The following is a 14,110-nucleotide window of genomic DNA, read 5'->3' on the forward strand; positions in this document are numbered from 1 at the left end:
AAATTAATCTGTTTAAAAAAGGTATTTAAAATAATAAACAGATGCTGCAGCTGCTGAAATCTAGAGTAGCACACACAAAATGAGGAATTCGGTAGGTCAGGCTGTGTCCATGGAAAGCAATAAACAGTCAACAATTTGGGCCGAGACCCTTCACTGGGACTGTTTATTCCTTTCCATTGATGTTGCTGAGTTCCTCCAGCAATTTGCATGGACTTAAAGAACCTGGCCTTAAAAGGTTTATTTAAAATTAAATCTATTTGACTTGCTTAAAACTCAGAAGTACTTCTGGGTAGCTGAAGAAATCTTAATTCCTGAAGACAGAATAAAACGATGCAGGATAGATGTTTTTCAACTTAGTAAAAGTGTTTGAATTGAGTAATGTGTTTGAAGTGGCATTCTCATTTGTATAATAGGTACTTGCTTCATTAAAATTGACTTTTTCTTCCAGTTGGTACATCTTTCATGGCTACGAGCTGATATGGAAGAACAGAGAGCCTCTGGTGAAGGTGTGGCATAACCTAAGGACTAAGGGTCCTGGGAGTGGAGGAAATGGCCCCTCCTAGGGAAGAAGCTGCATTTTTAAAATATGATTCTTGAATGGATTGAGAAGAACACTGGACAGAAATGAAAACTGGGAGGAAGAATTTACAGCAAGATCTGAACTCAGCTGCAAACTGCTGCAAATTTTAACTGATATTGAACTAAATACAGAACTGCACAGTGAGAAATAAACACATGTATTTTGAAGAAGCAGTCTTGGGCAGACATTTACCAACCTCAAAATTTTAAACCTAAATTTTTAAGCTGTTTGAAACAGATTCATTATTAGTCATAATGCAGATAGTCTCTGTTAAGATTTATGCCATAATGGTAAGTTGTGTAAACTCATCCACTTTTCACCCCTCTTCTGTCAAGTGGATGAATTACTAAAAAAAAATCATGTCAGGCAAATGTATCCGTTGTGTTTAAAATCTGTTATCATGGGATAGTCTTAAAAATGTACGCAGTCCAGTAATGGTTTGCCTAATACTGAGCACGTATTTTCAGAGTTACTCAAACCTGAAACTACTGCCATGACTTGCAGCAAGCTCAAAGTACGTGCAGTGGAGATTATTAGCAGGGCCATGACCTCTCTGTACTGTTTTTCCAGCCAGGTGCTATCGCTTGCTGTTAGACCATTGGCTGGCACAATTCTCTGGAGCCAAAAGGGAATGTTTTTAGTCACTGGTGTACTTTGTACTTTGAACTTTAATTCATAATCTCAAAATTTAACTGCGATGAAACCAAGTTGTTCACTTCAGTCAAGTCCTGAGAAGATATTATGTGAGAATTATGGCTTATAGTTTGCCATCACATTACATAGAGGTTTCAGCTTTCTGATATACTGCTCAGTAAATGGGCTTCTCCCTGCCAAAGCCCAGCCATGCTGCCTAGATGACAGTACAAGTCAAAAACACCTACCTAATTTTTTTTGGGTCATAAAGCTTTGGTGAATTGTATGTATTACTCAATGACAAGTGTGCATCATCAGGAAACTTTACAGTCATTGCTGTTTTATTTGGCATATCTTGTGCCTGAAAAGAAAGCAAAAAAAAGTGTTTTTTTTTTTTTGCTTCCTTTTCAGGCACAAGATAAAAAAGTTTAGACGAAGGGTCTCGGCCTGAAACGTTGACTGTGCTTCTTCCTATGGATGCTGTCTGGCCTGCTGCGTCCACCAGCATTTTGTGTGTGTGTGGTTTGTACAGCCTCAACATATTTTCCCAACTCTTGTTGCAGTGCCATAGCCTATAGAGGCGAGCATAATTGCCGCCTTCTCTACACTTTGCACCTCTATCACTACTTTCAGTGAGCTGTGTGTTCTTGTCACTTCATTGAATTTACACAATATATTTCCACTAGTTGCATCTGAGGTTACTGTATGCACTGCATGTTTACACAGGTTGTTTGGAGGGCAAGGACACATCCAATCTAAAGTAGTCAAAATAAAAACTGCAGCATTTGTCTTTAATGTTTTAAGTAAGAAGAATGGAATTGGGAACTGAATGGAATAGAATGAAAATTTAGATACAGCGACAGGATAATTACCTTATCTAAGCATGTACTCAGAGGACACACTGGAGGGATCCACAGAGACAGTTTGGGTGGAGTGATGAAATAAGTAAGAAAGATGCAGTAATGCTGAAGGGATTATACTACAGCCCACTTCCCCAATAGCCAATGAGGTGAAGGAACAGATATGTAGACAGATCATAGAAAAGTGCAGAAACAGTTTTGACTGAAATGTTGTCAGTAAAAGAGGCTTGGATAGGCCAGGATTTCTTCAGTACATCCAAGAGGGGTTCTTGTAACAGTCTGTGGAGAGTCCAAGCGGAGGAGATGACATACTGGGTCCGGTTTTGGGAAATGAGCCAGACCAGGTGATAAAGCTGATAGACAAAACATTTTGGAAATGGTGACCACAATGCTTTGTGCTTTAAGACAGTTATGAGTAAGGATAAAATCAGATCTTGCGAGAAGTTACAAAATTGGGGGAGGGCAAATTTTGGTAGCATCAGACGGGCTAAGGGGCAATGATTAGGAGTAGCTGCTGTCAGACTAGTCCACGTCTGAAATATGGGTCCAGCTGATCAGAGTTTAGAATCGACAAGGTCCAGTGAGTAAGGATAAGGTTGGTAAGGTAAGTGAACCTTGGGTGACCCAAGAGGTTTTTAATTTAGTCAGGAAGAATAAGGAAGCATACACAAGGTTAGAAAGCTAAAATCAGACTGGGCCCTTGTAGAGTATAAAGGTAGCAGGAAAGTGCTCAGGCAGGTGATTAGGAAAGCCAATATTGACCATGCATGACCTTGATGAGTAGGATCATGAAGAATACCAAGGCATTTTATACTTGTATTAAGAAAAAGAGGATAACTAGGGTGAGGGTAGGTTCATTCAAGGATAAAGGAGGGAATTTGTGCATGCAGTCAGCAAATGGCTGAGGTACTGAATGAGTACTACTTGTCAGTGTTTACCAAGTAGAGGAGAAGGATTTGGAGAATAGTGAAGGCAGAGTGGGCCTTTTGAGATGGAGTTGGAGAATAGTGCTTTGTCTTCTGGAATGTGTTAGGTGGATATGTCCCCAGAACCTGATGGGATATATCCCAGGATATTTAAAGATGCAAGTGAGGAGATTGCTGGAGCTTTGCAAAAGATCTTTGTGTCATTGCAAGTAACGTACAAGGTCTCAAAACTGGAGAATAGTAAATAATGTTTTTTTTCAAGAAGGGTAATTGTAGTCAAGTGGCCTTGCATAAGTGGTAGGGAAGCTGTTGGAGAGAATACTGAGCAATAAGATTTCTACACATTTATCAAGTTGTAGCTTTTTACAGAGTAGGTCATGCCTTATAATTTTGATCAAAGTTTTTCAGGAGATAATCAAGGATTTTGATAAGAGTAAGATGGTTGATGTTATCTACATGGACTTTACTAAGGCATTTGATAAGGTACCCCATTGTCAGCTGATTGAAAAGATAAAGATGTGTGGAATGTTTTGATTCTGAACTGGCTTGCCCATTGAAAACAAAGTGTAGAGCTGTTATTCTGGCTGGAAGTCCTTGACCTGTGGTGTTCTACAAGGATCACTGCTGGGACCCCTGTTTGTGATATATATTTGTGATGCAGATGAAAATGTAAGTAGGGTAGATTAGCAAACTTGTGAATGGGACCAAACTCAGTGGAGTTGTAGACGGGGTAAAGGACTTTCAAAGAATATAAAATGATATAGATCAGTTACAAAAATGGGCAGAGAGGTGGCAGATGGAGTTTAATCCAGGCAAATGTGAGATGTTTTTTGGGAGGTCAAATGAAAGGAAAAATGATACAGTAAATGGTAGGCCCCAACTTGCTTTGAAATATTGAGAGATCATGGGATCCAGGTCCATAGTTCATTGTTAGTGGCTAGATAAGGGGATAAAGAAGGCTTGCCTTCATTGGTAGGAATATTGACTATAATGGTAAGCAAGTCATGCTGCAGCTATAGCAAACTTTAGACCACGGGTGAAATATTGTGTGTGATTCTGGTAGTCCCATTACAGGAAGGATGTGAATACTGTAGAGGTGATGCCAAAAAGGTTTACCAAGATGCTGCCTTGATTAGATGGTATGACCTATAATGAAAACTTTGACAAACTTCTGGTTGTCCTCTTTAGGATGTTGAAAGGCTGAGGGGAGACTTGATAGATACTCTTAAAATTATGTGGCTTGGATGGGGACTTTGAGATAGGGTCAACAGACAGAATCTTTTCCTTAAAGTAGGGATGTTAAACATCAGAAGTCTTGCTTTTGAGGTTGGGGGAAGTTTTTTTTTAAAATACTGAGTGGTAGGTGTCTACAATTGGTCAGTAGGGGTATTAGTGGAAGCAGGCACTTTGAGGTTAAGGCATTTATAGACACATGAATATGGGTGATATCCTGGAGGAGGACGTTTAATATAAATTGGCCTCATGATAGGCGTCCAAAATCCACAGGAACTGAAAGTGAAATGGGAAAACAGCAGATATGCAAGACTGCACTTCTCTTAAATGTATTTTTGTTCTTACTCCAATTCTCTCCCCTTCTGCTGATTCTAGCTGGGTTTAGCACTGCAATCACACATCAAGAAACAAGTAGGCCTTGTGACTCCATAAACATGCTCTACCAGTCAATGAATTCATGGACCCTCTGGTGTCTCTCCCACCTTTGTTTTCCTTTATCCCTCTGGCCCCTTAATCACTTTTCTTTCCAGCCTCACCTTCATAACCTACCCATCACCGACATCTTCCTTCCTTTTGTTCCCCACCTCCTTCCCTTTGCTCCATAGTGTACTGTCTTCTCAGATTCCATTTTGTTTAGTCCTTTGCCTCTTCCACCTATCACCTCCCAGTTTCTCTCATAATTCCCACTTCTCACCCAACCCCTCCTACCTACCTTCCCCCTCACCTAGCTTCACCCATTATCTATTAGCTCATGCTCTTGCCCTTTTATTTTGGCTTCTGCTTTCTTTCATGCCCTGAAGATGAGTCTCACCCAGCAACGTCAGCTCCATAGATGCTGTCTGACCCATTGAGTTCCTCCAGCATTTGTGTGTGTTGCTCTAGAATTTGTAATTCCCATTGACATTGTGGTTCCCGCAGTTTATGCTCTAGCTGGAGAAGTTTGGCTCTTAAAATGATGCTGGTTGTTGTGTGCCTTTCTCACAAAGAAACAATTGGCAAGAGGCAAGAATCAGTTGATATTTAGATAGCACTTTATTATGTCCTGCGGCTCTCTGCTTACTACATTGCATATGATAAACACAACAGATTCTACAGATGTGAAAAGGTTCCTCCAACGTTTTGTGTGTATGTGACCTATCACCTTCTAGCTTGTCCTGCTTCCCTTCTCCACCCCCCCCAACATTTTTATTCTGGTGCCTCCCCCCGCCCCCCCCCCCCACCTTCCTTTTCAGTCCTGAAGAAGCATCTTGGTCCAAAATATTGACTGTTTATTCATTTCCATGACACTGCCAGACCTGCTGAGTTCCTCCAGCAATTTGTGTGTGACTTTGCATACAACACAGTTCAATAAAGAGTACACAAATGATTAAACAGATTTTTGATCTGAGGGAGGAACTGGGAGAACTTTTCAAAGGTTGTGCCATTAGATACTTTGCATCCACTGGAATAGGCTGCCATATTCTCGGTTTAATGTTCTGAATCACTGTACATCCAATTTTGCTGGATTCAAGTCCCAGTCAATATTATATGAAGAAGAATACAGTACTATTTGAACCCAAAAGCATCTGATCGGTTGCTAGTGTGCTTGCTTGTCACTGGGACATGGCAAGGACCTGGTGCAGTGAATACAATCTATTAATGAAGAAGGCTGAGATTAGCGGCATTTGAGTAGGTTTTCTCCATCACAGAGATCCCATGGAGCTGCTTTGTTTGCACCCTGTGTTCCCGTATAAAAGAAATTTCATGAGATTTTAGTAAAGTTGTATTGCCATGTGTAATTTATATTGATATGGCATTATGAAACGATGATTTCTTGTTTTTTTTAAAAAAGAAAGTGATCATTTGACCACTTCTCAGTCCAATCCGTTACCTCATCAAGGTCAGTTGAAGTTCGCAGTACAGATTAAATGCAATAACATTAGACAGTTTTAAATGAAAATTCTTAGCTTGATTATCTGTAAATATGAAACAAAGTAGATAGCTAGTTGCTGCAGAAAGAAGCAGAAGACAGACAAACATTCTATTGTACTTGACTGAGAATTTCAATTAAAGTGGGATTAAATTGTCATTCCCAATGTATGACTCAATTATTTTTTTTTATTTAGTTTATGGTTAACACAGTACACCTTTTGCCAGCGACCTCCACATGAAATGGGTCACTGCTGATTTTTACTTGTTACATAGTGAAAGTTCGGTGCATTGATGTATGCTGACTCATAAAGAAACCCCATTTCCATGACAGCCATTTATTCCTGTAACCTATCTTCCCACCTATTACCATCCTTTTGATTCTCCCACCAACCGCATACACTAGGGGTGGTAGCAGACATCTTTGGGATCAAGTCTTAGAGCTCAGTCCCTATCAGCCCTCTATATCTATGCGAACTGTCAGGTACCCATCTATTCTGATCCCATTTATTGCCATGTGATTCGTACTTGCTTATGCCTTGGCAATTAAAATGATTGTTTAAATATTTAGAGCATAGAAAACCAACAGCACAATACAGGCCCTTCAGTCCACAAAGCTGTGTCAAACATGTCCCTACCTTTGAAATTACCTCAGAAAACACATAGCCCTCTATTTTTCTAAGCTCCATGTACCTATCCAGGAATCTCTTAAAAGACCCTATTATATCTCCTCCACCACCGTTGCCGGCAGCCCATTCCACGCACTCATGACTCTCTGCATAAAAAAATATACCCCTGACATCTCCTCTATACCTACTTCCAAGCACCTTAAAAATGTGCCCTCTCATGCTAGCCATCTCAGCCCTGGGAAAAAGCCTCCGACTATCCACACGATCAATGTCCCTCATCATTTTGTACACCTCTATCAGGTCACCTCTCATCCTCTGCTGCCCTAAGGAGAAAAGGCCAAGTTCCCTCAAGCTTTTCTCATAAGGCATGCTCCTCAATCCAGGCAACATCCTTTCTATGGTTTCTACATCGTTCCTGTAGTGAGGTGACCAGAACTGAGCACAGTACTGCAAATGGGGTCTGACCAGGGTCCTATCTAGCTGCAACATTACCTCTTGGCTCTTAAACTGAATCCCACGATTGATGAGGGCCAGTGCACTGTATGCCTTCTTAACCACAGAGTCAAACTGCAGAGCAGCTTTGAGTGTTCTATGGACTCTGACCGCAAGATCCCTCTGATCCTCCACAATGCCAAGAGTCTTACCTAATACTATATTCTGACAACATATTTAACCTACCAAAATGAACCACCTCACACTTATCTGGGTTGAACTCCATCTGCCACTTCTCAGCCCAGTTTCACATCCAATCAATGTCCCGCTGTAACCTCTGACAATCCTCCACACTATCGACAACACCCCCAACCTTTGTGTCATTGGCAAATTTACTAACCCATCCCTCCACTTATTCATCCAAGTCATTTATAAAAATTCATGAAGAATAGGGGTCCCAGAACAGATCCCTGAGGCACACCACTGGTCACTGACCTCTATGCAGAATATGACCCGTCGACATCCACACTTTGCCTTTTGTGGGCAAGCCAATTCTGGATCCACAAAGCAATGTCCCCTTGGATTCCATGCCTCCTTACTTTCTCAATAAGCCTTGCATGGGGTACTTTATCAAATGCCTTCCTGAAATCTATAGACACTACATCTACTGCTCTACTTTCATCAATGTGTTTAGTCACATCCTTAAAAAATTCAATCAGGCTCATAAGGTATGACCTGCCTTTGACAAAGCCATGCTGACTATTCCTAATCATATTATGCCTCCCCAAGGGAGAGCCAGTGGATGTAGTGTACCTGGACTTTCAGAAAGCCTTTGATAAAGTCCCACATAGGAGATTAGTGAGCAAAGTTAGGGCACATGGTACTGGGAGCAAAGTACTGACATGGACTGAAAATTGGCTGGCTGACAGAAAATAAAGAGTAGCAATTCACGGGTCTCTTTTGGAATGGCAGGCGATGACCAGTGGGGTTCTGTAGGGTTCAGTGCTGGGACCGCAGCTGTTTACAATATATATTAATGATTTAGCTGAGGGAATTAAAGTAACATTAGAAAATTTGCTGATGACACAAAGCTGGGTGGCAGTGTGAAATGTGAGGAGGATGTTATGAGAATGCAGGGTGACTTGGACAGGCTGGGTGAGTGGGCAGATGCATGGCAGATGCAGTTTAATGTGGATAAATGTGTGGTTATCCACTTTTGTGGTAAGAACAGGAAGGCAGATTATTATCTAAATGGAGTCAAGTTAGGAAAAGGGGAAGTACCACGAGATCTAGGTGTTCTTGTACATCAGTCACTGAAAACAAGTATGCAAGTACAGCAGGCAGTAAAGAAAGCTAATGGCATACTGGCCTTCATAACAAGTGGAATTGAGTATAAGAGCAAAGACTTCCTTCTGCAGCTGTACAGGGCCCTGGTGAGACGACACCTGGAGTACTGTGTGCAGTTTTGGTCTCCAAATTTGAGGAAGGACATTCTTGCTATTGAGGGAGTGCAGCGTAGGTTCACAAGGTTAATTCCTGGGATGGCGGGACTGTCATATATCAAAAGATTGGAGTGACTGGGCTTGTATACTCTGGAATTTAGAAGGCTGAGAGGGGATCTTATTGAAACATATAAGATTATTAATGGATTGGACATACTGGAGGCAGGAAGCATGTTCCCGCTGATGGGTGAGTCTAGAACCAAAGGCCACAGTTTAAGAATAAGGGGTAAGCCATTTAGAACAGAGTTGAGAGAAAACTTTTTCACTCAGAGAGTGGTGGATATATGGAATGCTCTGCCCCAGAAGGCTGTGGAGGCTAAGTCTCTGGATGCTTTCAAGAAAGAGTTAGATAGAGCTCTTAAAGATAGCGGAATCAAAGGTTATGGAGATAAGGCAGGATCTGGATACTGATTGTGGATGATCAGCCATGATCACAGTGAATGGCGGTGTTGGCTCAAAGGGCCGAATGGCCTACTCCTGCACCTATTGCCTAGTGTCTATTGTCTATTGTCAAATGTTCGTAAGTCATGCCTCTTCTCTATCAACTTACCAACCACTGAAGTAAGACTCACTGGTCTATAATTTCCTGGGCTATCTCTACTCCCTTTCTTGAATAAAGGAACAACATCCACAACCCTCCAATCCTCCGGAACCTCTCCCATCCCCATTGATGATGCAAAGATCATTGCCAGAGGCTCAGCAATCTCCTTCCTCGCCTCCCACAGTAGCCTGGGGTACATCACATCCGGTCCCAGCGACTTATCCAAATTGATGCTTTCTAAAAGCTCCAGCACATCCTCTTTCTTAATATCTATGTTCTCAAGCTGTTCAGCCCACTGTAAGCCATCCCTACAATCACCAAGGTCCTTTTCTGTGTGGTGAATATTGAAGCAAAGCATTCATTAAGTACTTCTGTTGTCTCCTCTGGTTCCATCCACACTTTTCCACTGTTACACTTGATTGGTCCTATTCTTTCACGTCTTTCCTCTTGCTCTTCACATACTTGTAGAATGCCTTGGGGTTTTCCTTAATCCTCTCCACCAAGGCCTTCTCATGGCCCCTTCTGGCTCTCCTGATTTCATTCTTAAGTTCCTTCCTGCTAGCCTTATAATCTTTTAGATCTCTATCATTACCTAGTTTTTTTGAATCTTTCTCTTCTTTTCTTCTTGACCAGATTTACAATTGTCTTTGTACACCACTGTTCCTATACCCTACCACCCTTTCCCTGTCTCATTGGAACATACCTATGCAGAACTCCACACAAATATCCCCTGAACATTTGCCACATTTCTTCTGTACATTTCCCTGAGAATATTTGTTTCCAGTCTATGCATCCAAGTTCCTGCCTGATAGTCTCATATTTCCCCTTACTCCAATTAAACACTTTCCTAACTTATTTGTTCCTATCCCTCTCCAATGCTATAGTAAAGCGGAGAAAATTGTGATCACTATCTCCAAAATGCTCTCCCTCTGAGAGATCTGACACCTGACCAGGTTCATTTCCCAATATCAGATCAAGTACAGGCTGTCCTCTTGTAAGCTTATCTACATATTGTTTCAAAAAACCTTTCCATACACACCTAACAAACTCCATCTCACCTAAACCCCTTGCTCTAGGGAGATGCCAATCAATATTTGGTAAATTAAAATCTCCCACCACAACAAACCTGTTATTATTACACTTTTCCAGAATCTGTCTCCCTATCTGCTCCTCGATGTCCCTGTTACTATTGGGTGGTCTATAATAAACACCCAGTAGAGTTATTGCCCCTTCCTGCTCCGGTTCCAGAGACTCCATAGACAATCCCTCAATGGCTTCCTCCTTTTCTGCAGCCATGACACTCTCTCTGATCAACAGTGCCACACCCCACCTCTTTTGCCTCCCTTCCTGTCCTTTCTGAAACATCTAAAGCCTGACACTCGAAGTAACCATTCCTGCCCCTGAGCTATCAAAGTCTCTGTAATGGCCAAAATATCATAGCTCCATCATAACATTTCTAAAATGTTATCAGCGTGTCTGCTCAGACATAGCTCTCCAGGTTACAGCCAGCCTCTGGGTGAAAGTATTTTCCCTTAGTTCTCCCCTGACCTTACTCCTCACCTTGAACCTGTGCCCTCTGGTTTTAGATGTCTCCATTATGGGAGAAGCATTTTCTCTACCCACCTTATCTTTGAACCTTATTATTTATTATACCTGTATCAGGTCTTTCCACAGCCTCCTCCAGTCCAAAGAAAACAAACTCGGCTTATATAGCCTCTCTTTGTAATTAAAATGCAACAATCTGGTAAACCTCTTCTACAACCTCTCCAGTGTAAGCATGTCCTTCACATAGAGTCAAAGAAAATGGTCCTTCGGCCCATCTAGTCCATACCGAACAATTTAAACTGCCTATTTCCATAGACCATACCCCTCCATACCCTTACCATCCATGTACCTATCCCAACTTGCCTTAAACATTGAAATCAAGCTTGCATGCACCACTTGTGCTCGCAGCTCATTCCACACTCTCACGGCTCTCTGAGTGAAGAAATTTCCCCTCATGTTCCCCTTAAACTATTCACCCTTCCCCCTTAACCTCTGGTTGTAGTCAGACCCAACCTCAGTGGAAAAAGCCTGTCTGCATTTACCCTATCTATAGCCCTCATAATTTTGTATACCTTTATCAAATCTCCTCTCAATATTCTACATTCTAAGCAATAAATTCCTGACCTATTCAATCTTTCCTCTTAACTCAAGTCCTCCTCGGTACATTATTACCATCTTTCTTGTAGGTAGGTGAACCAAACTGCGCCCAATACTCCCAATGAAGCCTCACCAATGTCTTATACAACTTCAATGTAACATCCCATCTCCTGTGCTCAGTATTTTGATTCATGAAGGCCAATGTGCCAAAAGCTTTCTTCAGAATCCTGTCAACTTGATACACCACTTTCAATGAATTATGGACATGTGTGGTGACCACAACTGCACACGACACTCCACTTTGTGATCTAACCATAGTTTCTTACAGTTATATCATGATCCCCATGCCCTGGCTAACGAAGGGACCAGCATACTGCACACCTTCATCACCTCATTTACTTTGCTGCGACCTTTAGGGATCAATGTCAGCAGAAACTCACACAGACAGTCACGGGAGAGACATGTAACATTTAAAGGGGAGATCAGAATTAAACTTGGGTCAGAGGAACTATGAGAACTATGAGAACACAGCACTATCTGCAGCCACTGTGCCTCTTCAAAACATTAACCCTAACAGCAACAGTTGCTCGGGTATTTGCTCATGGTTGGAATATACTGAGAACCAGTATATACAGAATATACTGAGAACTGAGCGACATGAATATAGTCCGTCACCGGATGTAGGCTGATGTGGGCAGCATGTTAAATAGGGAAGAATTGTGTTTTCTCCATCACAGAAATAATGGAACTGTTTTGTTTTATTGTGCTCCCTACAATGGTCAAATATATTTCCTCATTACACAAGCCCTGTGATTGCACAGTGTTACTGTATGAAATAAGTTTTGTAAGATTTCAGTGAATTGCTGCATAGTCATAGTGTATCATTTATATTGATACATTGTAACATAAATATGCCACTATGTTCCAATGTCAATTTCCTGTAAATAACTCTTTTATTTGATCATTCTGATAGTTTGACTGCACCTCAATCCAAACATTTACCTAATCAAGGCTATTTGGAGTTTGCAATACAAGATTAAATGCAAAACTTTTCAAGGTAACATAAAAAAAATCCTAGTTTGACCATTTGTAAATATAAAACAAGATTAGTCCCCAGGTTGCATGTCTCCAGACACCACTTTATGGATCATTTTAATCTATTAATAGATAAATTACTAACCAAGTTAAATAACTTCTAATCACTTTTCAGACTCCTGTGATTTTGTTTTTGTTTCTTTACTTTGACTCCCTACCTAATCCCTTACCTTAACGTATTTATAAACCCAAGCAAGAAAATGTTTTAATATTTTCCAGATGTTTACTGCAGTGGAGATAGATGAAGAAATTTCTCAATGAAAATAAAGGAAATCAACCTTTGTTTTGTCTGTAGTTTTCTGTGGGATAGATTTGTATATCCAATGTAACCAGTCCTCTGGATAATGTACAGCTGTTACCTTCAATCCAAAAGCTACTTAAATCTTCTTCATCCTTGGGTTGCCTATCTCATATAGCTAGAGTGCCTGAGCCTTTTCCACTGTACTGTATTTGTCAATGTGGAGCAAAGAGTAAGTTTGTAAATCTGACAGGAACATAAGATGTTGGGAATGGCGGGAGTGGAATGCTGCGGGAGGGGTGGGCAACAGATGGCAGAGGAGTGCCGGGGAGTTGGAATGGAGGGCCGGGTGGGGGGGTGGGGGGTGGGTGCAGACACACTCAGCCCAGACACATCAGGCAAAATCATTTGCTTCTAAACAATCGATCTATTGATCATTACAGAATGGTTGTCCAGTGCTTCCCATTTCCCAACCATGATTCCCCTCTCCCTTGCCCGTTTTCCACTCCCAGTCCACAATAGAGACCCATATCAGAATCATGTTCATAATCACTCATTAGGACAACTGCTCTGATCCAGAGAGCTCTATATGAGGTCATTCTTACCCTCAGCCATTATACTCTATAATGAGTCAATCCATAGCCAGGGAAGTGATGACCCCCTCCTGTTAGACTGTTTGAGATAACTTATTTTTTATTCTTTCTTACTTCTCTTCTAATATTTGTATATCTGTGAACTTGTAATGCTACTGTGACATTGTAATTTCCTTTGGGATCAATAAAGTATCTATCTACGTCAAGAAATTTGTGTTTTTTTGGTAGCAGTTCAGTGCAGTACATAATACTATGCAAAGTCTTAGGCACACTAGCTACATGTATGTGCCCTAAGATTTTTGCACAGTACTGTACTGTTGATACTGCAATGAACAGTTGCTTGCATGGATATGGCTAAATTATCTTCTGATATGGAATTTAAATCGATTGAAATTTTAGCAGGATCTTTCTCACAAAATGGCCTTCTCCAAAGTGGTGCAAGTAACTACACTGGTACCAGAGAAATTGCTGAAAATCACCTGCCATTAGCCGGAGGTATGGTAGCAAAGTGGTTAAGTTGCAATGGATAAGAGATATGAATCTGAATCCCAGCAAAGCAATTCAACTAATTCAAAGAATTTGAATTGAATTGATTTTATTTCTTACAGCCTTCACAAACATGAGGAGTAAAAATCTTTGCGTTATGCCTCCGTACAAATGTGCAATGTGCAATTTATAGTAATTTGTAATAAATAGTATGCACAACAGGATATTCAATATAACATAGAAATACAATTGTGTCAGCATGAATTAATCAGTCTGATGGTCTGGTAGAAGAAGCTGTCCTGGAGCCTGTTG

The 14,110-nt window shown here is 41.0% G+C and overlaps 1 protein-coding gene across 1 annotated transcript in view; it reads left to right on the forward strand.

Annotated features, from left to right (window-relative positions):
* The window catches only part of parlb (presenilin associated, rhomboid-like b), a 50,166-nt gene extending 43,872 nt beyond the window's left edge, over positions 1-6,294 (forward strand). The window contains exon 10 of the mRNA XM_072255699.1: positions 449-6,294. Coding sequence (XP_072111800.1) covers positions 449-563 — 115 coding nt within the window. The 3' untranslated portion in view covers positions 564-6,294. The remainder of the gene's footprint in view (positions 1-448) is intronic.
* Positions 6,295-14,110: the final 7,816 nt, after the last annotated feature.

Source organism: Mobula birostris, chromosome 4, assembly GCF_030028105.1.
Source record: "Mobula birostris isolate sMobBir1 chromosome 4, sMobBir1.hap1, whole genome shotgun sequence".
Classification (NCBI taxonomy): Eukaryota; Metazoa; Chordata; class Chondrichthyes; order Myliobatiformes; family Myliobatidae; genus Mobula; species Mobula birostris.